The 22,680-nt window shown below is 49.4% G+C and overlaps 2 protein-coding genes across 3 annotated transcripts; both read right to left on the reverse strand.

The window, feature by feature from the left end:
- Positions 1 to 1,985: 1,985 nt before the first annotated feature.
- On the reverse strand, positions 1,986 to 5,048 carry cav3 (caveolin 3). Its single transcript, XM_028824741.2, has 2 exons — positions 4,412 to 5,048; positions 1,986 to 2,327 (listed from the first exon to the last, which is right to left on the reverse strand). The coding sequence occupies exons 1-2, from the start codon at positions 4,517 to 4,519 to the stop codon at positions 1,986 to 1,988; spliced, it is 450 nt and encodes a 149-aa protein (XP_028680574.1). The 5' UTR covers positions 4,520 to 5,048.
- A 5,081-nt stretch (positions 5,049 to 10,129) lies between these two features.
- gpr61l (G protein-coupled receptor 61-like) lies at positions 10,130 to 21,021 on the reverse strand. Of its 2 annotated transcripts, none has more exons than XM_028824738.2 (2): positions 13,904 to 14,119; positions 10,130 to 11,800 (listed from the first exon to the last, which is right to left on the reverse strand). In XM_028824738.2, the coding sequence occupies exon 2, from the start codon at positions 11,746 to 11,748 to the stop codon at positions 10,456 to 10,458; it is 1,293 nt and encodes a 430-aa protein (XP_028680571.1). In that variant the 5' UTR covers positions 11,749 to 11,800; positions 13,904 to 14,119; the 3' UTR covers positions 10,130 to 10,455. The 2 variants fall into 2 exon arrangements, with proteins under 2 accessions (XP_028680571.1, XP_028680570.1); XM_028824737.2 differs by lacking the exon at positions 13,904 to 14,119 and adding an exon at positions 20,894 to 21,021 and having other exon boundaries at positions 10,131 to 11,800.
- Positions 21,022 to 22,680: the final 1,659 nt, after the last annotated feature.

The raw sequence follows: 22,680 nt of genomic DNA on the forward strand, positions 1-22,680 counted from the left end.
AGTGTCCTTGGTGGCTCAGCCGTTGTGTTTCGGGACTGAGTGATGCGTTGGCATTGAACCCAGAAGGTTACATTGGAGTGAGGCTGGTTTGAGCAGCCTCCTCTGTGGCAGCACACAGCTTCATCTTGTGCCACTTCAGTGCCAAGGTGCCCACTTATCATTTGGATCATCTAAAGTGTGCCTCGAGTCAGCAATTACTTGACATTTGGATCCCAACATTAATAATAAAATTGGGAGACCCCTGGGGGGCCATCATTATGATGAGGGTTCAATGCCACCTGTGCCCCACCTCATCTCTCATTTTGTATTTCACCGGTTGGCACACTCAGTGAAGGGCGCTATACACAAATATAGAGATGTCACTCAACTTGTCCAGCAGCTTAAACCACTCAGGGGTGACTCCCCCTGATGCACTGGCATCCTGTCAAGGGTGTGTGTGCCCAGGTGCTGCCAGGGTCTGCTCTGGCTTTTGCAGAGTGGGCTCAGATGATGGATGCCGCAGACAAACGACAGGACACCAGACGTTGGTCTCACTGTTTATTTATTTATTGTCTGTGCCCAACTGGCACTCGGGCAGAGTTCAACAACAGACATGGCTGAAAATTCACCAATTCCTGCATTTTAACAGAAGTACCACAAATCAACAGATGTGTTAGGGTGGCATGGTGGCTCAGTGGGTACTGTTGCCATCTTTATCCTGGGTTCAGAATCCCCACTCAGTTGGTGTCCTCATGGTTGGCTTAGGTGAGGTGGCTACTCCCATTGGCCCTGTGATGGACTGGTGCCTGCTTTGTGCCCAGTGATGCCAAGGTGTGCTCTGCCCCAAACCCAAAACGCACTTCTTAATTGGATGAGAAGCTTTGAGATACTCAGGTGATGTCACTGACAAGGGGCGTGGCCAGCCGTCCAGTGCTCAGTGTTGACCCCCAGTGGCCTTGGTGGGCACTCGAGCAGTCTGGGCACCAGTTAAGGCTGGCTGTGCCAGCAGTTTATGACAGAACGCAGAGCTTTCCAGTTTAGAGCACAACCTTCACCAACGGTGCCCGCCTTGAGGAGACAAACACAGTAAGGGGGGCAGCCACAGTCAGGGTCTACAAGTCACCTCCACTCCTCTTCTGCTCTGCCCACCGAGTGACTGACAAGACCTGAGGAGGAGGAGGACAGTCAGGAGGAAGAGTGGGATGGGTGGTGACAGGAAGAAGACAAAGTGCCCCCCACACGCACCCAGAGCCACTTCTATGTGTCACAGCAGTCCTCTCACCCTTAAGCACCCGTGAGGACGTCCCAAGGCTGCTGGCCATCTTGGCTCTGGCCAGGGGTGACTTTGTCCTCAGTGCTCACTGACCCTGTGTGTGCCCAGTTATGGAGGGTGGGCATCCTGTAGGGTCGTAGGCGGCTGGTGTGCCCGCACTGGTTGCTCTCCCTGTAAAGTGCCACTCAGCTGTGCCCCCTGGCAAACACATTTGTAACCTGCAGTCTGGAACCCCTGAGACCCCCCGTTGTGATAAGAAGCCCCCGTGAATGGATGGATGGAGTTGGTGACGCCATTGTCTGCCACCCGAACCCGGGAGGAATCTTCAGCTGCCTCGTCTGCGCTTGACACCAAATGACTTCTGGCTGAGGGGCCGCATGGTCAGTCCACCCCAGGCGGGGGTCTCTTGTGCTGGAAGTAGGGAATGAGCGAGTCCTCCATTGTCCTCCACTCGGTGACTCGACTCTTGAGCTTCACCTGAAAATGAATGAATGAATGAAAGCACAAGAACAAGAAGCGTAAGAACAATAGGAAGGGTCTCAGCGCCCCCCCCCGTTAACCCGACTGGGGGGAGTGACGGCTCGATTGATTGACAGCCACACCTTCCAGGGGTCACAAGTGGAGCCTGGTGGTCTCCTTTTGTTGTTTCATCTTCCAAATGTCCAGTTTGTGGTGGGTGCCCACTGGAGATGTGTCTCAGGCGACAGACCCCCCCCCCCCCCAAGTCTCAAGTCTAAGTCTCCTTGCGGAGGACGAGGTTCACGCTGCCCAGCACCCTGCCCAGAGCATCACAGAGGGGGTCACAGAAGGTGTGGACGCAGAGGGCGTAGATGCGGCTGATGCCCTGGATTTCAATCGTGTGGCTCTTAATGCAGGGCACCACGGCCCAGATGTGGCAGAAGGAGAGCGAGGCGAACAGGAGACCCCAGACTATGGAGAAGGGAATGGCCAGGAGGGCCGTGAGGAGCCGGTAGCACCAGTACTTGGACACGGTGAACGCGGTGAAGCTGGCCTTCCAGGTGCTGTCCAGGCTGTGGATGCCCGCTGGCTCTGCAATCACATCTTCAAAGTCGACCTGTGGACAAAGCAAAGAGAGTCAGCCCGGGTCCGGGGTCCAGGGTTCAAATCCTCGACTTCTAAACCCCCTCCGTGGTCTGATTCAGGTGTCTGCTACACTCGAGTGTGCCCTGCAGTTGACTGGCATGGCTGGCATCTGCCTTGGGTGTGTAACCGACTTCTCTTGGGCCACCAGTTATTCCCTCTGGACTGCAATCGTCAGTCGTGCCCAAAGAGAGTTCAGTGAGCTTCTGCCCACGAGCCTCATGTCGGGCAATTTGAGTGCCACACAGGGCCACCCCAAGCCCAACAGTGGCTCAAAAACCGCGGCCTGTCGGTCAGTGGCTCAGCATTTGTTTAGTTAGCCAATCAGCGCCTCCTATTGATTAAGCAATCAGTCAGTCCATCGATGAGCCAATCATTCAGCCTGGCCGTCTGATCATGTTGTCATCTCAAGAGCCAATCAATGAACACGTCTGTCTGTCCGTCAGTCTCGACGGCCCCGCCCCTCAGTTTAGGTCTGCTTAACTCACGCCCTCACAGACAGCTGAACGCTGTGATTGGTCAGTGGAGCCACACTGACCACTGATGGGCGGCCAAAGGAACTTGTCGGAGAGGCTGACTCTGTGCCCATTGGCACTCCTGGGGCTGCCAAGTTCAGAATTTAAAAAGTTGTGTCTTTATAAAATTGCTTCGTTTCTGTAGCCCCTCCACACTCAGTTCTCACTCTGGGGGTCTGGGGGTCCGATCATGTAGGCTATCCAGAACAGAAGTAACACGACATTAACGTCATCCTAACTGGGGGTCTTGTTGTCAGTGCCGATTGGAGCCTGGCAGCCCTGGGCACACACCTGGTACAAACCCTGGCCAGGGCACCAGTGCCAGCCCATTCATTTACACTCACGCTGAGCTCCGGCACTCACTTTCTGTAGGACAAGTCACTTCATGTGAGCTGCCTCTGGTCACAGTCGCAATTCAGGATCCTGTCTCCTCGTCGTTCACGGTGGTCTCGGGGGGCTGACACGTTTACAGGCGACAAGCCGCTTTATCACAAATGGCATTTTCAAGCCGAGGACATTCTCCGAGCCCACGACAGCCGGCACACCGACCGACCTACTATGCCACCTGCTGCCGACATTAACGTCACAAAACCAACATCCTTAGATCAGATGACTGCAGTCTGTCCCTTTGTCTTACACCCCAATGCAACGCTGGCTCGTAAGTCGCTTTGGATAAACGCGGAAGTGGAGTGGAATTCGTTCAGTGCGAAAGTGTGACACCAGCAGGTGGCGCCATGGCGACATGAGTGTTTGACGGCGGCGCGCGCGTCCCTGAGCTCAGTTTAAACGGCGACATCCGACCGCTCAACGCACCCTCAGCCGAAAGTCGCTCGATTGAGTCGCCGTAATGACACTGCGAACAGCACGGCGACATACCACGTGGATGTGTCGAGTCGAGCTGAGTGTCACTCGCTCGGGGGTACGAAACGCAAAGAAAGCGGAGAGCGCAGAGGAATGAATGGCCGCCAGCACCGGAGCGTCACGTGGCCAGTCCTGCGCGGTGTCGGAGTTTGTAAAAAGTAAAAAAAAAAAAAAACAGCCGAGACCCTCGGAGCCCCTCGCATCGAACAGAAAAAGCACAATATGAGTGAAAGTTCAGAAAAGTGAAAGGCACTATATAATAGACAGACAGACAGATAGATAGACAGGCAGACGAGAAAGGCGCTATATGATAGATAGATAGATAGATAGATAGATAGATGAGAAAGGCGCTATATAATAGATTGATAGACAGACAGACAGATAGATAGACAGACAGACGAGAAAGGCGCTATATGATAGATAGATAGATAGATAGATAGATGTGAAAGGCGCTATATGATAGATTGATAGACAGACAGACAGACAGACAGACGAGAAAGGCGCTATATGATAGATAGATAGATAGATAGATAGATAGATAGATAGATAGATAGATAGACGTGAAAGGCGCTATACGAGTGATACTACAGAACAAATAGATTCAATATTTCCAAGGCACCACATAAAGAAGCAGATCACTAGATGGTGACTTCCGAGCACACAGCAAACAACAAGGTGTCACCTTTATGCTGTCCTCGTTGATCCTCCGGGGGTCTCTGTCGACTAGATCGATGTCCTTGCTGTGGTGGTCTCGCTCTGTTTTGCTTTTGGTGTCTTGCGGCTCAGCCATGTTGTCACCTCCTCCTGGCGTCTCTGACTGAGTTTTCCTCGAAGCCCCCAATCTTCCCCTCCATATAAAGACCTACACAGAGCGTCAATGGATGGGGTCCACTGCAAGTGTCCAGATGTTGCACCTGTCAGAAGTCACACTGAGGCCTGAAGGCCGACCACCAGGTGTCACATTTCACAGGTGGCCGTGACGTCGCTCTTCACTAATTGCCTGTTATGCCGCCAGCTCAATGGTCTCCTCCTTCTGACCTGAAGCAGCCTTCAGGGTGGGCCAGCTGCCTCCATTTTGTGCCCCCTTCCCTTCTCTTCTCTGCCCCCACCTGTCATGTCCCGCCAGGCTCCGGGGGTTTGTGTCTTTGGTGTGCCCAAACTGAAGACGGGGTCTCCTAAAGTGGTCTTTCTTTCTTTCTTGTTAGTGGCGTCATCATAGCGTCAATCCTGTTGCCATGACAGCCAGTATGGTGTCCACGGTGACAGCAGGCACGTCACATGATTGTTTCACAGGTGACTTGGCTCCTCGACTCCACAGCCTCCCTCCATATGACCCAGACCCCCCCCCCCTCCCCATTCCAGCACCAGTGCCCCCTCTTCACCTACTGGCTGCATTAATGTATCACATGGCACCAGTCCTGTCAAACCCAGTCCTGTTGGCAGTCTTGTACCAGTCTCTCCTTCCTCACATTAATGCCCATGACATGGCATGGTGGCACCTTTAGGACCACCTCTGCTGACGTCACTGCCAGTCTGAGTTGTGAAAGCACAGCCATGTGAAATCAAATTAAAAGCAAGATGAGACTGTGCCCTCACGGGAGCAGCCAAAGTGGCAATGTGCCCACCTTTCCATGTTAGAGTGAAATAAAGTTGGCTTTACGTACTGGTGCCACTTTGTGACTGGCAGCATTCCCATCTGCTCAAAGGCCCAGAAAAACATAATGCCCTGACAAGGCCTTGAGTCCGCTGATGTGGTGACAAGTGACCTGGGTGTGGCTGAGCTATGCCACTTCATTAGAAGAGGGGCGGGGGGTCACATTAAGGGCAGAGCACAGAATACAGGGACTGACTGGTGACAAATCAAGTGGCATTGCCATGAAAGTCGGGCTTCTGTTTTCACAATCGGACCCCTTAGCTGCCAAGCTGTTGTTTATTTCACTGACCAACTAATCATCAGTCTGGAAAGTTGTGTCAGGGGGGCTACTGGCACCAAGGGTGGCACTGAACCAGGGAGGACACACTGGCACATGGCAGATAGCAGTTGTAGATGCCCAGACAGATGTTAAGACAATGGTGGGCTACGTCTTCCTCAGGTGAGCCTGTCAAGCCCATCTGCCCATGCCCACCTCTGCTCTCATGTTCTTAGGCTGAGCAGCTTTGACAAGACGTCAGTGCACCTCCAGTCCAATAGGGGGCAGCCTGGGGGGAAGTGCAGGGGGTCGTAATTCTGCCTGAGGCCAATCAGCCGGAATTGTCAGAAATTGGGGGCTCGGACACAAGGGTTACACCTTTTAATGGTAAAGGCCATCAGGACTGGCATGACGCCAGTTAGTACCCTCCAGCCCCAAGTCAAGGACCCCATGAGCTGCCTGAGGGCCCAGTGGCCACTAGGGGGAGTTCTAGCCTGGTATTACAAGAATTCACCCTCAGTAAAGGGGGCCAAAAACCACGGGGGGGGGCTAATGGACACCCACCTGGAAGACACGGGTTCGAGGCCTGTGACAGGACGACTGACCTTTGTGTGCCTCACCGTCCATCTCCAGCTCATTGCTGTTGGTGTCAGGGCACTGGATTGTGACCTCCAGGCCTCCATCATCTCGTCTCCTCTCATTGGATCAGAGCTGCTGATTCAGTTGGCCTCCTCCTCCTCACGTGGCTCCTCTTCTTGGGACCCTGCTGCCCCCTAAAGGACGTGCGATCAGATGATGGGTGACGCTCCCAAGCCACTCACTTTTTTAAATACAGGGCTTTGGGGTCCTGGGCTAGAAGGGGTCTTTTTTATTTTATCGCCGTGTCCGAGCACAGCAGATTGTCACCAAGGTGGCACATTTGACAGCTGCTCTGTGAAGGCTGGCACGGCATGTAGGCGCTAATGAATAGAGGATGGCTGAGTGCAGCGCGAGTGGAAGGCACCTGGCAGCCCACCTTTGGCTCAGCACAGCTTTCTGCTTTTTTTGGCTTCTTTTCCTTTTCAGCTTTTCCATCTCATGTCGCATTTCTGGAAGTGCTGTGCCCCAAGAATGCCAGGTTAGGAGTCCGAGGTGCTGCCACTTGTGCCTCAGGGGCAAACTGATGTAAATGGTGGGAGTTGAGAGTCCCCATGCCCTGTCGCCAGTGTCTTTGACAGTCAGAGGTGAGACGTTTGACCTTAGTGACGTCAGGCTCAGTAAATACCCCTCCCCCGTTTTAACGTGGTGTGTAAGGCACTATATCACTAAGACGTCATTCACTTCTATTAAAAAGAAGGGTCACCCCCTTCATCAAGACTGGCGCAGGCCACTAGAAGGCAGCAATTAAGAGAACTTTGGGAGAGCTGTCATTGAAGGCCTGCAGACACAGCTAGTGGCCACTAGAGGGCACACCAGGGTTAGGGTGCTGCAGGACGGCCAGAACGTGACTGACACGGAAGCCAACTCTAGGGGGCAGTAAAAGCCAGAGGATGGCAGACTAGAAGTGAAGGTGACACCAACGTAGGCTCCGCCCAGGGGGGGCATCCTCTCACCTTTGCTCCTATTTGTCCCCATTTGTCTTAGTTTTTGTACCCTGGCACTTTTCAATCGGGGTCAGAGACCCCAGTTATAGTTTACCAGGGTCACATGTGAGCATTTGGATTTTAGAGGAAGTGGCACTATGACACCATCACTCACTCCTCTGGAGTCCTCTTCTGCCAGCTGGGCACTGCCCAGACAGAGCATGTCCACCCTGTTCTGGTCCTTGTGTTTACTGATATTCAGTGCTGATGCTGAGGGTGGCCTCCAATGGCGCCTCCTAGGGGTGCGAGTTGGATTGTTCGATTTCGCTTCTTGTGTTTAAGCGGAGCCTCGTATTTGTGCCAGGTGGTTGTGTTCTCCTCAAGTCCAGCACATATGATAATATGAAGAGCAGCAGGGGGCGCTGTGACCAGTAAGCCCACTCTCCGATGCCAGCTTATCTTCTCCTGGGCTGTTGGTCATCATATTTCATATCTTGTCTTTTTAAGTCTCTCACCATAGGACTATGCAGTGCATCTGCTAGTCTCCAGTTTTTGGGATGGGCACTGCCATGTGACCTTGCTGGGCAGAAACAAAAGGATATAAACTATGACAATACCTGATTGAAGGGCATGCAGAGCATAAAAATATTCATAAATAAATAAATAAAGTCAGCTGGCAGCAAAAGACAGTGCCCAGTTATCTGCTCATCCACCTCCTCCCTGGTCACACCAACTGTGCCCATCAGTGACTCTGGCAAAACCCAAAATGTCATGGCACTCACCGGTGAGGTGGCATCAAATTGGGACAAACGCAGTACATGGCACCATACTGGAGTAGCAAATCGTCAGGGTGGGGTTTTATATAGCGCCTTTCAGGGTCATCACGCCACTGCACTGAGAAGTTGAGGTGTGTTGGCAATTTGTCATTTTGAGGTACCAGGTGAACATTCAGGGCGAGATGGTCAGCGGTGGGCAGCATTACACTTGGAGTCAAGCGCAAGTGGACCTGAAAAAAGGCCTGCACTGCCCCCTGCTGGCACAATGTCGCTGCTGGCCACAGTCACACCAGAGCTGCCAGCGCAGTCACTGTCCCCTCTGAACCTCCCTGTGTAGGACTGTAGGGGCACACGCCATTGCAAAAGACGCAAGACCTACCAAGAAGTCCCCCTGCCCTGGGAGGACATGCAAACCACACCCTGACATTAACTGGGAGGGGACTTGAACCTGGGACACCAGAGCTGGGAGGCAGTGACACTGATCACCATGCCACACCAGGCCCTTGGATTGTTTCATTATTTCATCAGATGGCTTGAGGCTGGCACTCAGCAGCAAGGGAGGTGTTTTTGAGAATAAGGGTTGTATTTGAAGACCGAGACATGAGGGTCCACAGTCGGGCATCGGGACTGGCAGGTGGAGGAGCACAGAGATCAAGGAGATGCCTGCCCACAATGAGAGTCTCCTATCAAAAATATGGACATGGGAAGGAGTCAGAAATGAGAAGGATGCTTCATCACTGGTTAAACTGGTTAACTGAGGGTCACCTTCTGTGCCCACACCTAGCATCACTTATGGCACAGTGCCACCATCTCCCCTGTCCTTGTCATGTCAGCCAATACTGTGATGTCAGGGCCTCAGCTGTCACCCTGAGCGACCCACGTCACCAGCAATATGGAGCCTGAAGTGTATGTCACACTATGGAAAGGCACTATATAAAATATAGGCATTTGGGACAGCTGTCACTGTGGCCCCCAATGGTCCTTGTGTTGCCCGACTTGCCACGTGTTGACAGCACCTTGGCATTCACCGTGAACAAGTTTGCCAGGGCCTGCTGTTTGCTATCATCTTTTGTGTTGAGGAGAGAAATGGCAGGCACCTTGGTGACGTCACCCTGTCCCCGCACTCCACCTGCCTTGTAGACACAGTGGCGTTCACGGACCTTTGGACCCCCGATACATCCGGCCTCGACTATTAATAACCCAGCACGCCCATGGCACATGGCGGAGCGGGCTGGAGGTGGCAGAAATGGGTGGAAGGTAGGAATCCACCTTGGAAGGGCGCCGAGACTGGGATGTGCCAGCCTTTTGAAACGCTTAGCTGAACGGGTAAGGTACAGCAAAGCCATCTGAGTATGATGCGAGTTCAAATGGTGCCACACTTGACTATGGCAGAGCACAGAGATGAAGAGCTTGTGCAGTATGGCAGTCTAGTGAAGGAAAGGGGCTGAGCACAGTGGAGGAGTGTAAGAGTATGGTGGGCCGCAGTTGAGCAGGGCGACGGAGAAGATGGCACCTCCCAATATTAAAGGCAAAGAAGAATGCAGACACACACACACACACACACACACACACACTGTGTGGACATCTCCAACAGAACAGCACAGACATGTGACACCGGACCACCCAACATACACACCACCGAAGAACTGGGGGGTCTGGTCTGACACAAAGGAGCCTCCAGTAACCCTCAGCTAAAACAAACTCAAAAGACTCCATTGACCCTGGCACATCACGGGGCCAGTTGGCAGCCTGCTAACACCCGTGTTCTCCTCTCCTGTTTACGTGCTAGTATTCCTATAAGAAGTGAAGCTCTGCGTGTGGATGACAGTAAAGTGGCCTCGTGGTCACCGTGTGCTCAAACCTGCCAACCTAATGTGACAAGAAAGAAAGAAAGAAATTCCGGAATGGAAAATAAAGCTCTGGGGACGTCTTAATAGGCTGCTGCAAATGCTGAGTGCCCACCCAGGGTGACATAACCCTCAGACGCATGACAGCAGGACCACGCCAACTGTGTGCCAGACTGACGCTTACATGTCAAACGAAGAGATGGGGCAGAGGAACACGTGGCACTCCCTGCACCTCCTGGGGTTCAGGTGTTTCTACAAAACTGCTGGCAGTAGACAGACAGATAGACAGAAGTGAAAGGCGCTATATAATATAATAATATTGCAGATTTTAAAGACTTTAATTTACCAGAGAGGTCACCTCAGTAATCTGGCCCGATGATCTAAAGGGATCTCATCCCCGTATTCTTTGTGCCTCTTGCATGACACGACACCCAGAGTCAGAAGTCCCGCCTCGGAGGCCTCGTTTGATTTCAGTTGCCCCCCCTGTGCCCCCCGTGTCTTGTAATTAATCAAACACCGACTTGTCCTTTTTTAAAGGATGCAGACCCCCCCAAAGCTCAGACCTTGCCCTCCCACCTATCCTACAGTGCTGGCTGACCTCCTCATCAGGCCCACGGGACGCCACCGTGTTTTAAATGAACTCCTCCGGGATCTGACCGGGAATCCGAACCCTCTGTGTATCCCAGGTGCCGTTGATCCCGGGGCTGACGGTGGCACAGCTCGACTGAGCTTCAGCCGTGCATCCAGACCTTTGCAAGAACTGATGGACGTTCTCGTGGACGGAGCCTTCACGGCTGGGCAGGCCCAGCTCCGACGGGTCAGACACGTAGCATCGCCTGAGCTTTGCCAGCTCCTGTCTTATCTGCCGATTCAACAGTCCATAGAGAAAAGGATGCAGGGCAAAGGAGGAATATGCCAGCCAGAGGGTGGCCATCTCCACACTGCTGGGGGCTCTGGACTCGCCAGCCATGAGGGAATGGAGGTGCATGGCAAAATAGGGGCACCAGCAGAGCAGGAACTGTCCCACAGTGATGACCAAGGTGAGCGCCGCCTTACTGCTCCCTAGGACTCGCTCTGCAGACAGTCGGTGTGGGAAGCTCCGTCTGGCAATGATGGTCGTCTGGCTGTTGATGGAGTCTGAGCGAGTCTTTGGGGCAGATGCCCAGGAAGGAAAAGGGTGGCGCTGCTGAGCTGCCAGTCTCGCCACCTTGAAGATGCTGCAATAGACAACCGTGAGGATTACAACTGGCAAGAAGAAGCAAAAGATGCTGAAGGCCACAATGAAAACTCTCCTGTAATCGGTGGAGCGCCAGTCCAAGGGACAGTGATTGGTGTTTGTGCCATTTTGACTTTTGGAAGCCGGAGAAGTCAGCAAAGGAACAGAAGCCAATAAAACCGACTTTATCCATATGAACACGATGATGGCGACAGCAAGCCGGAGGGTCATCTTCACCTCGTACCTCATCGGATGGATGATATAATAGTACCTCTCAATGCTGATGGCGGTGACGGTAAGGATGGACGCACATATCAAGCAGACATTTAAGAAGATGAAGATCTGGCATTCTGGGAAGCCAAACACTGCGTCACGGAAAAATGGTGAACTGGAAACAAAAGCAAGGGGCATGAGCAAGATGGCAGACAGGAGGTCCACCACACACAAGTGGCACACAAAGGCAAATTTGCTTAGCTGTGGAGATTTAAAGGTGACGATCACCACAGCCAGGTTAGCCAGGATGGCAACGATCCCAATGAGTGCCATAAGGCCAGTGCCCAGCAGGTCCATGGCTCTGAACGGCTTGCTGGCCAGCATTTCCAGTTTCACAGAGGCGGCAGCGGCAGAGTGGCCCATCCAGAGGTGAGCACTGTGGTTCTTGCTGCTCCCATCGCTCGGTGCTCCCCCAAAGAAGCTGCAAGTCTCCATCCTCTGGTGTCTCCCTGTGCCGACTCCTCATCAGCTTCGTCATAATCAGGTACTGGAGAAGAGAAGGGAAAACGTGCAGTTAGTGGCCTAACAAAAGACTCGTGCAGGATCTGAAATGTCCAAGGCGGACCTCCAGCAGGCACAGCGACCTCCCGTGAATTATAAGCAACGCGTCGGGCACGTTGGGCTCATTTGCCATGCTGTTGTTCTTGCATGCCTTCGTGGCAATGCCATTGTGGCCCCATTTTGAGCTCCTTGTGGCTCCTGGGTTGTTAGGGACGGTCTGTGCGGCTGGTCATGTGATGTCAAGATGGCGTCACAGCAATCCATCTTGATCTTTGTGGACGTTTACAATGGAATGGGACAAGTCTGTTCAGAGGTCGTTACTGCATCGCCAGAGCTTTAGTATGGACACTGAAATGTGACAATAAATAAATCAATACAAGCATAAAGAATTATTGTCGGATTTGGAATTTGGGGGTCTCGTCGGCATTGTGGGTCCTCTCCCGATTTTCTGGGTTTTGTGGCTTCTCTTGCTTTGTTTTTCAACACCGATTCTTGGGATGGGGGATTAGTCTCATTAGCCTTGGGTGGCCATTTTAGGCAAACCCTCTGTTTTGCTCCTTTCTTTTTGACTATTTACATACTGTGGCAGACGTCCAGGGACCTTGCCCCACAGGGACACCTGGAGAGGGGCAATATCTTCCTCGGGGTGAAAGAGGGCAGCCCCCCTAGATTACATCATGGCCACGGATTGGCAGCTTGGAAGTTCGGTCCATGGCCACCGCCAGGGGGAGCCTGGACGATCCTGGAGCCCTGGATGGCAGCACTTCTGCCACCCCAAGAAGTCCTGCAGGAAGTTCATCAGAGCACACCTGGAGACCATCTGGGTGCAACATAAAAGGGGCCGCCGCACTCCATTCGAGGAGCTGGAGTTGGGAGGAAGAGGAGGGACTGTGAGAAACTGAGGCTGTTTAAGTGCATCGCGTGGTGTTGTAAAAGGGCAAAGAGAACTAAACGGGAGTCTGGCTGTCTCGGTGTCCATCTCTGTCAGAATACATTCTTTAATTAGAACTTTTGTTTTGTCCTTCAAACCAAAACGTTTATGTTTCTCCTCTCTCTTAAAGGGTATTTCATATGTTTACATTTGAACAGCTTGTGCCCTGCCCTTTGAATCTGGGGTTGGGCACACTGGCAAAGTCCTGGCTGGGATTTTTCTTGTATTTTTGAGGTTTGCTCCCCGTTTTTCCATTCGGTGTTACGGAGTCACAAGATCCCTCAGGGTCGGGTTGGCGTCTTGAGTGTCTGCTGTGTCCGTGTGACCTCTGATGACTGGAGATCTCTGCCCAGTTGACTAACCAATCAAAACACAGTGCATGCTAGCGCCCGCCCTCTCAGACACTTGCCATTTTGAGTTGTATTTCACGTCACACTCAGTGTCACCAAGAACAATTAGATAAATCAGTTCATAACAGCATCAGCATATTGAGTGGTTTACGCTGGCCTACCATTCTGTTGTGACCTCATTACCATCACACTCCGCGGTTTTATTTGCATTTGCCTCCATACGTTACTGTCAGATGGTTTAAAGGAGTTAAGGCTTAAAAAGACGGACACTGGCACAAAAACACCAACCGAATGGAGAAGGAGCTCCAAAGTGGCACTACATGGGGCGCACAAGACAAAGGTGTACCAAGGCTGAACAGGTAAGGAGGGCACATGTGTGCAGGTGAGGCGGTCATCCTGATGGTGGCGCTGAAGAGCAGCGAGGGAGTGGGACACGCGCGGTTACCATCGACTGTATCTACGAATCGTCGGCCTATCAACTTCAAAACTGTCTGATAAACACCGGCGTGCTGCTGCACTTGTTCTGGATGACGCCGTCATGTCTTCACTTTGATTGTAACGTCACCCTTCGAAAGTTTTCGACTGATTTATCAAATCTCGGCCCTTTCTGCCTATTCGCTTTCCCATATTTACTGCCTTTCACTCGCGATCATAACGGGCTTGTGACAAGTCTACGGGGTGGCCGCACGTGTCACTTAAAGGTTTGCCTTCCAACCGACGTAATAAAGACGGCGAGACTACCAAGCATTTACTTCAAGCATTGCGGAGGACACCGTCATCTTTATACGTAATTAATAAGAAAACGTACCTCAAAGAGCGCCGCCATCCCGCGCGCCTATTGGGGTTCAAGCGCGAAGTAGCCACGTTCTCGCGAGACTGCGAGAGGCGCGCTTTTCAGCTCGGCGGGCCGGAGAGAAGGATGGCGGCGTCCGGAAGTGGATAGGCGCGAACGGCAGAAATCGGGCGAAATAACAGCTGAGGCGCGGGGCTGTTTGATTCACTGGACAGTGGCTTGGTGAAGTGTGCTCGGCAAGGACACATCGGGATGGCTGCGGATAGACGCCAGTTAGGATTACAAGTGTTGGGGCAGACGCCGAGTACCAGCTGACCTGCCGGTGAAGTAAGAGCGGGGCGGTCAAGTCTGAAAACGTGAACCATGAAGACCAGGTAAGATGACCAGTTTTTAATTAGTCTAATATCGGTTCAATGATGGACGTGGACGTTATAGCTCGACTTGTTTTTATCTTCTATAAATTATTTTTATAACTTCCTTTTATTCTCTTCAATATGCGGCGGCGACCTCCCGCCCTAAAAGCCGCTGCGTTCTTCATAAGGAAAGACGAAAAAAATCAAATAAACGAAACGAATGTGTGTGTGTGTGTGTGTGTGTGTGTATAGAGTCGCTGAGTGGCGAATACAGGCGAGACTTGGGATGGCAGAGCCGTGAGCCCTGGGTGTCGTGCACGTTACCCTCCCAACGGTGAAAGGTCTGCAGGACACCAGCGGGACAGGACTGTCGCATCACCGCCGCCAACAAACAAACCTTCTAAAGGCCGACACTTCCGAGAGTAGCGATTTCTGTGCCTTTCGCATGGGCAGGGTGGCATAATCAGCTGATTTTCTTTTTTTTTTTTTTTTTTTAACGCGGCACCTGGCAGTGGTGAAGTTAAGCGTATCGCAGAGTCTCGAACGGTAACGAGCCCCCTGCCCGTGGAAAGTAAAAGGACGTCTTGCCGTAGCCCTCGCAAAATGACTTGTATGACACGGAGGTGAAAAATCAAAACTTCGTGGTAAAGTTCACGTTGAGTGGGGCTTCGGACACTCGAGAGCCGCTTGAAGGCTGCGGTGCCAGCACAGGGCCCGGCTCTTGAAACGAGGCGTCTGTCTCAGGCTTGTTAGCTGCACAGTAACTGCAGATCCTTGATTGTCTCCACACCTGCTATGTGAAGGATTTCAATTTGCTCTCAGGGTTCAAAGGCTTGCATTCCGCTCTTTTCAGGTAACTCTAGAAATGCCAAGGGTGTGTGGCAGGGCGCCCCTTTGATGGACCGACAGCCAGTCTAACTTGGGACTCTTAACTTGTATGTGCAGTTACTGGCACAGGCTCTGGTGAGGAAGCTGAATACCGCGGGTAGGTTTTTATTTATTTATTTGTTTGTATATATATTTATATTTTTTGTAATTGTAACAATGGAATTTTACTAAGAAGATTCTCATTGAATTAACAGCACATGTAATAACTTTGTGATGCAGCAAAGCCATTTCACGCAGTATGACAAAATAAAATGTCCCATCTCAAAGAACTACTGAGTGACATTAAACTGTAACTAAACATGCAAGTCTGTGTCCGCAGGCTTCAACCAGGAATTGGGGAGCGGACGGTTTTTGAGGGATGCATTTCTGGTCACTTCTATGTGCTTTTTGGGTAAAGGGTCCTCTTTGAAAGAAGTCAACATTTCATTATTTTTATATTTGTTTCTAGTTTTCTTATTTTCACCAATTACCTCCAGTGTTAGGTGGCCAGAGGCAAATGCCAGAACTAAAATAATAGTTTTTACAATAAAATCCAAAAGCTGCCACAATCTAGGATGCAAAACGTGCTGCTATTATTATTATTATTATTTTGTTATTGATTTCTTTTAACAGAGAGATCTTGATATATTCAGTATATGATATATAATCAATAGGCTGTGATGATTTCTTTCTGAAAGTCTAATGCACAATGTTCATATCCACTCACTTCTTAGGCCCTCTTATCCTGAGTGGGCCTCCTTTTGCACTCAAGTCAGCCTCAGTTCTTCATAGCGAGATTCTTTTGAGGTCCTCATCTGTGTTGGCATCAATGCAATGTCTGCAGATTTGTGAGCTGCGCCCTCGTGCTGCTAATCTTCCGTTCTCTCCCATCCAAAATGGTGTTCTACTGGATTCAGATCCAGTGACTGGCCTCATTGTTATGTTCCTGTTAGTGGTTTGCTTTATGTCAGTTACAGAAATGCTCAGCACTAACAATTGTGCCAAGTTCAAAATCAGTGATCACTTCTTTTCTTTTTAAACATTCTGGTATTTGATGTGAACATTAGATAGATAGATACTTTATTAATCCCAAGGGGAAATTCACTTACTCCAGCAGCAGCATACTGGTAAAGAACAATATTAAATTAAAGATTAATAATAATGCAGGTAAAAACAGACATTAACTGAAGCACCTGACCTGTATCTGGATGATTGCCTTTGCTCAGTGAGTGTACCTTACCAGATAATCCGTTCTAGTGGCTGTCTCAATATTTGGCCCACAATAGCCACTTTCTGGAGTTTTTTTTTGTTTGTTTTTTCTGTCCCCCCTGGTCATCGGACCTTACTCCTTTTTTATATTAACTAATGTTGTCTTATTTTACTTATTTTGTCTTTTATTTTTCTTTTCTTCATTATGTAAAGCACTTTGAGCTACTTTTTGTATGAAAATGTGCTATAGAAATAAATGTTGTTGTTGTTACTGGGGAAGGGGATCTTGTATTTAATGTGCTATGATGTGAACTAATGTTGTTGACACCCATGATATTGGAGCACTTCATTCTTTTTATGTTCTTTTGTCTTGTTAGATCAATTTATATTACAAAATAGAGCATGTGCTATAGAGAGGATGTCATGTCTTCTATGATAATCTGACATAATGAACAATTGTAGACAAACATTTTTTACCACGTCTGTGAATATTATAATGACTCTGAAATTAGACCCAAAGTTTCAGTGGAAGTCGAAACACAGAAATAAAAGTGGCCACTAAATTGTGTCCAGGATCAAAATGTAACAAATGCTGTCCTGTAAAGTGACCCGCTTCTACTCTGAGGAACTGTCCACCATAAGGTCTGTGCAACCACTGCTACTACTACTATCATGTACAGTATGTGTAATATAATATACAAGGAGGTACCCAAAGATGACCGGAATCTGTACCTGCTGCGCCATCTCGCCTTAGTTGTGAATGTCTCTGCTAGGTGTGGCACTAATCCAAATCACATTATGTGATATCAGCTACTGTTAAATTCTGCTCTATATTTGTAAAATTTTTATTTTTATACTGTATTGAGGATTTGTTTTGTGTATTGTATTGATCCCCTTTCCTTTTGACACCCACTGCATGCCCAGCCTACCTGGTAAGGGGTCTCTCTTTGAACTGCCTTTCCCAGGTTTCTTCCTTTTTTTTCCCTACAAGGGTTTTTTTGGGAGTTTTTCCTTGTCTTCTTAGAGAGTCACGGCTGGGGGGCTATCAAGAGGCGGGGCCCGTTAAAGCCCATTGCGGCACTTCTTGTGTGATTTTGAGCTCTACAAAAATAAATTGTACTTACTGTGCCAGTCTGCCAAGTGGCAGTGCTCAGTGTTGTTTGTACGCCATTCCGTGTCGGTTCTTCTTGGTGCTTATTATACGTGTTCTGTGATTTTATTTATTTTTTTTGTGATGGGTGATTATAAAGAGCGACGAGTCTACGTTAACTTTTGTTTTTTCTTGGGGAGAACAGCTGCTCAGACTGGAGTGATGCTTGAAACTGCATTTAAAGAGGAAGCTTTAAGTAAAATAGACGCAAAATGTCACTTGAAGACCAACCGAGATCTGGCCGACCTTCCACAATTAGGAATGACGAAAATCATGAAAAAGTTTGCAATTCAATTTACGGAGATCGTCGTCAAACTGTTGAAGAGATTTCTGAATGGACTTGTGTATCTTGGAGTTCTTGCCACCTTCTCTACTCGTCCGATCTTTGCTCCATGCAACTTTTTCTTGTTTCTGCATATGAAAAAAGTAATTGAAGGAAAGCGTTTTTGTACCGTGGAGGAAGTCAAAGAAAAATCGCTGCAGGCCTTGGACAACACTTCTCTTCAGCAGATCAAAAAATGTTTCCACCAGTGGGTAAACCGTTGGGACAGTGCATTCATTCACATGGAGAGGACTTTGAAGGAGACTAAACTTTCAGTAAGTAAAAATTATTAAAACTTTTTTCCAATTCCGGTTATTTTTGGGTACCTCTCATTTGTGTGTGTGTGTGTGTGTGTATATAGTGCCTTTCACAACTATCTAGGGTCGTTCTACTCACTAGTCATGGCATCTCAGAGTGATGGCTTGCAGCACATCCAAGCCCTCCACACACAGGACATTTCAGGCTCAGCCTGATTATGGCTCAAGTATGGTAAGTGGTACAAAGGCTCAAGTCATAAGGCCCAATGTTGGCCTTACCCCACTCATTTTTTAACGAGTGCTGCTGCCACCATTTTGTAGGCTTACGCTCAATCAGTGGTGGTCCTCGAGAGTCTTTAAAATGCCAGTGGCCTGCACCTCATCAATCCATTTCACTGGACTTGGTGGTGACACCTCAGTTCATCTTTGAGATTAAAATGCTCAACATGTGCAAAGGGGGGCTTTCAAGCCTTTAAGTGGTGAAATTGTGGGGACTGCAATGTGAGTTATGTGTTAGCAAACCCTCTGCTTGCTGCATTTCCAATAAATGGTTTATTTTAGTCACATAGCCCAGCAGAACACGTGGGATATCTGGGCTCTCGAGCATGTAAAACAGAAGCGAAAGTGCTTGCATGTGCATTTTCAAGACTGCAACTTGAAAGACCACCTTAGGAAATGGAGCTGGGAGTACTAATGGAGTGCTCAGTGTCCACATGCGAAGGCCAACTGGTGGCTTCACTTCCGCTTTCTTCTACAGCACTGCTAATGTGACTGATGTGCTCACAGTTTGCTGGGTAAGTACCACCTGTACAGATCCAGGGTAATGGGGGTGAAGAGCCAACCTGGAGGCATTAAAAATGACAAAGCAGACATTCTGGTGTGTGCAGAAGAAGCAGACACGTCGGCTCTAGTTGTTCAAATGTCTACGGAGTGGCATAGCAGGCTGGGCGCTGGCCACACACCAGTAGGCTGCTGGTTCAACTCCCCCTGACTTGTCTGCTTCCATGTTGTGAGGCAGCAGTTGTAGCCACACTCGGAGCGAGGCCTTGTCCCTTACAAGGAGGTCCTATTTAGCAATGGCGGGTGGGACCCGGGAGTGCGGAGCTGTACTTTTCAGGACTCTGTGTGTTTTAAAGCTGACATTTGAACGGAGTTGTGACTTGTGGTGGATGAATAAAAAAGAATATTAAATAAAAGAATACGTCCCTTTCCTGAACCTGTTTATTCTACAAATCGAGTCTGCCATCACTGAGTGTGAGTGCCAGTCCATTATGGGGTACACTGCTAGCTCAGAGTCACCATCTAAGCTGTTGTGAAGTTCAAAAAACAATGGACCACCTGAAAAGAAAAGCCACATAGATAGATACTTTATTAATCCCAAGGGGAAAGCCACATGTAGACAGGACTAGTGCGGCAGCAGCCCTTAGTACTGTGCTGGTGGACAGAAGATGAGAATCTGACAAAGCGTCATAAATGGGGGTCCATGTGAAGTAACTAAGCCAGTGCTCTAATGAGTGGACAGTTCGAACATCTGATGAGAGAAGAGGCAGTGGACAGAACGTCATTTTGCTCTGGCTGTGGTGTGTGTTGACTGTACAAATGTCTGGCAGAAAAATATTTTGAAACCAGAAGGTTGTTGACCCTCAAAATCAACAGCACCAGTGGGCAGACGCGCTGCTTGTTTTGTAAGATTTGGCCTTACCAATGGAGGATAACAACACCTTTACCCTGATTAGAGAATCAAAGCAACGCATGCGCTGCACACCCACCTACAGTGACAGGCAGAAAAAAGGGGCATCAGTCCATCACAGGGCACACTCAGGCACACACCCACACCATGTGCATCTTTATGGCTGTGTGGGGGGAATGTGGCATTAGTGTCATACACTGGCATCAGGGGTTCTTGTGCCATTGTGTTCATGTACCCCATATGGTACCCCCTCTGTCACCTGTGCCATGGTACCCTGTAAGCTGCCCATTACTGCTTCATGCTGTAGCTCCGTTCAGCTCTGTGTGGCTGATGTAGGCTGTGAATGCTGATGGGCAGGAGGATGGATGCTGAATGTTAGAAGGTCATTGATCACGGGACCTAATAAAGATGAGAGTGGCCTCACACTCAGCCAGTTTCAGCATTTTATATAGTGCCATGCATTGTGCCTACAACCCAGAACTGGATGAGCAGCTTAGGAAGTGGATGGCTGGCTGGTGATTGTAAGAAAGCCACGGAGTCTGTGAAGTGAAAGCCGGAGAGGGTTATTAATAATGTTATCATACAGAGTAGCGCCACCCCCCAAGTACGCAAATCTAAAAAGGGCCACAGATCCCTGAACGGAATAAGGAGCAGCGAATGGCCTGGCGCTCAGTTTATTTATTCATTTTATACAGTGCCCACAATAGTGAACACAACGACAAGGGGGGCACGCTGATGAGTGGATGGATGGATGCCCTCCATTATATACATACCCTTGATACCAGGACTTGAGAAGGCCTATCAGTGCCAAGGTGCCCTCGCACAGGTTGACCAGGGCAGTGGTAAAATGTCATCGATAGATGCGAGACGCGTCTCTCAGGAAGTCGTCCACTTTGACAACGGCGATCTCGCCGATCTGTGGGGCGGTAATGTAGAAACGTTTACCGTTTTAAAAGTTTCAAAAAACTAAAGTGGACTTTCCGCAAATCCCACGTCTCGAGAAATTGAAAGATGGAAATGCGAACGAGGCGTCACCGAGCTTTGTGTCCGGTGATGCTGATCGGGCTACTCCTTTTATTTTGTCATTGATTTTGTTTCCTGCGCCGTGTCCTGCCCCCGCCAGCTTTCATTTAAAGTGCCTCGCGTTCTCCGCCTACCTGGACTCCGAGTCAGGTGCCCTCCCGGTCCGTCACCAGTGCCAGAATGAACGTAGAGGGTCCCCAGTAGCTGCCGCTGCTCTTCATCTCCGTGACGGTGGTGCTGGGTTGTCGCGTGTGGCGCCGCCTGTCACTCATTGTGTTCGCTCGCCCGCCAAGTTGGGTGGAGGGCGGCGCCGCGCTTCGGGGTCCTACTGCGAGTCAAGTTCTACTCCGACTGGAGCGGAATTCAGAATGCGGAGGACTAAACCGCGGAGTCCCCAAAGTCTGCTGATCGGTGAGCTGTGTTTCCACAAACTGAAGCTGTCAAAGTGCCCACTTCAAACACGCAGTACGAGCCCACCGAAGGCACTCCAGTTGCCCCAGCTTGGCCTTTTTCTTACACTTGGACTTCCAGCTGCTGATTTGTTCATATGGGTTGGTGTAGCCCACTGAGCCTGACCGTCTCGCCCCCCCCCCCCCTTACTGTAACAAACTCTGTGTGTCTTTGGATGGTAAAGCAAGTTCTGAGCAGCCCCACAGAGCACACCTGTCCTAGTTTTTATTTCGTTTTATATTTCTGTGACTCCCACCTAACCTGTGCCCCCATCCTTTATTTTGCACATTTCTGCAATTTTGCTCGTGTGTGTTTTTTCTTTTTTTTCTCTGATTGTTTTCATCAGTGTGATGGTGATGGCATCCCCACTGCCACTTAGTACTCTTGTTTCTTTATCTGTGCACCATTGTGTGTCAACCTTTTGTATGGATGCAGTCACCTGAATACCATCATAGTATTACAGTTTAGATTCTGTTTTTATTTTACCTTCTTATCCACTTCATTCTTCGTGATCTTTTGGAGTCTTAATTTTGGGCCATTTGTCACTTTTTGGTATTTTTTAACAATCACCTCCATTCTTAGCACCCCTTGTCAGGGCAGCATCTCATGTTAGGGGGTCTCCTCAGAGAAGGTGACCCTTAGCAACACCTCAGGTTAAAATATGTCCAGAACTTCACGTCCTCATCTGCACTGCAGATAGCAAGAGCTGTCAGTTTAAAAAATGTCTTTGGTTTTGACTTTGCTTTTCTATTTTTTTGGCTTTAATGTTACTTTCCCTTGATGCTCATGGTTTGTTTTTTTTTGTTTTATTTGATCTCCTGGTTTTGATTCTCTTCTGTCCAATCTTCTGCCTTCTGGTCATTTCTTAATTCTGGTCAGTTTGCTGATATAACATTCTGGTAAAAAAAAATAGCAAACCACAAGGATGGAATTAACAGCAGTGGACCAGAAGATGAGATCAAGCTGGAATCTGAGCCAGAAAACCCACAATGTACTCCAAAACAGTAGTCCAAGGTCAGAGTTGAAATGACGTGCAATGGGCAGTTGCTCTAAAAGATTTAAACTTAATAAACACGTTGCAGAGTCTGGTGTTCAATCCAGAAGCCTGGGCTACCATCTTAAACAGGCAGCTAGTCATGTGGCAGCAATGGCCTAAGCAAGCAGAAGCAAAATGGCCACAGCCATGAAAGTGCTCACCAAATGGCAGCGTCAATGCAATAATAATAAAAATAAAAAAGAATTCTAATAAATACAAAATGAAAAGAACATTCAAAAACACACACAATAGCATTTTGTAGCCATCAAAACCTCTGAAGTGCAACAGTTGCTACACCGGTCACATGCCATTGTAGAGACTGTAAGCGTTTAGAATGAAAATGGCCAGGAAAGATGAGACGTGGGCAGGAATAAACCAACTTCAGTGCCCAAATCCTTGAAAAGCAAATTAGGTGAAAGGATTAACCAATAGGAC

Source organism: Erpetoichthys calabaricus, chromosome 18 (genome assembly GCF_900747795.2).
Source record: "Erpetoichthys calabaricus chromosome 18, fErpCal1.3, whole genome shotgun sequence".
NCBI classification, from domain to species: Eukaryota; Metazoa; Chordata; class Cladistia; order Polypteriformes; family Polypteridae; genus Erpetoichthys; species Erpetoichthys calabaricus.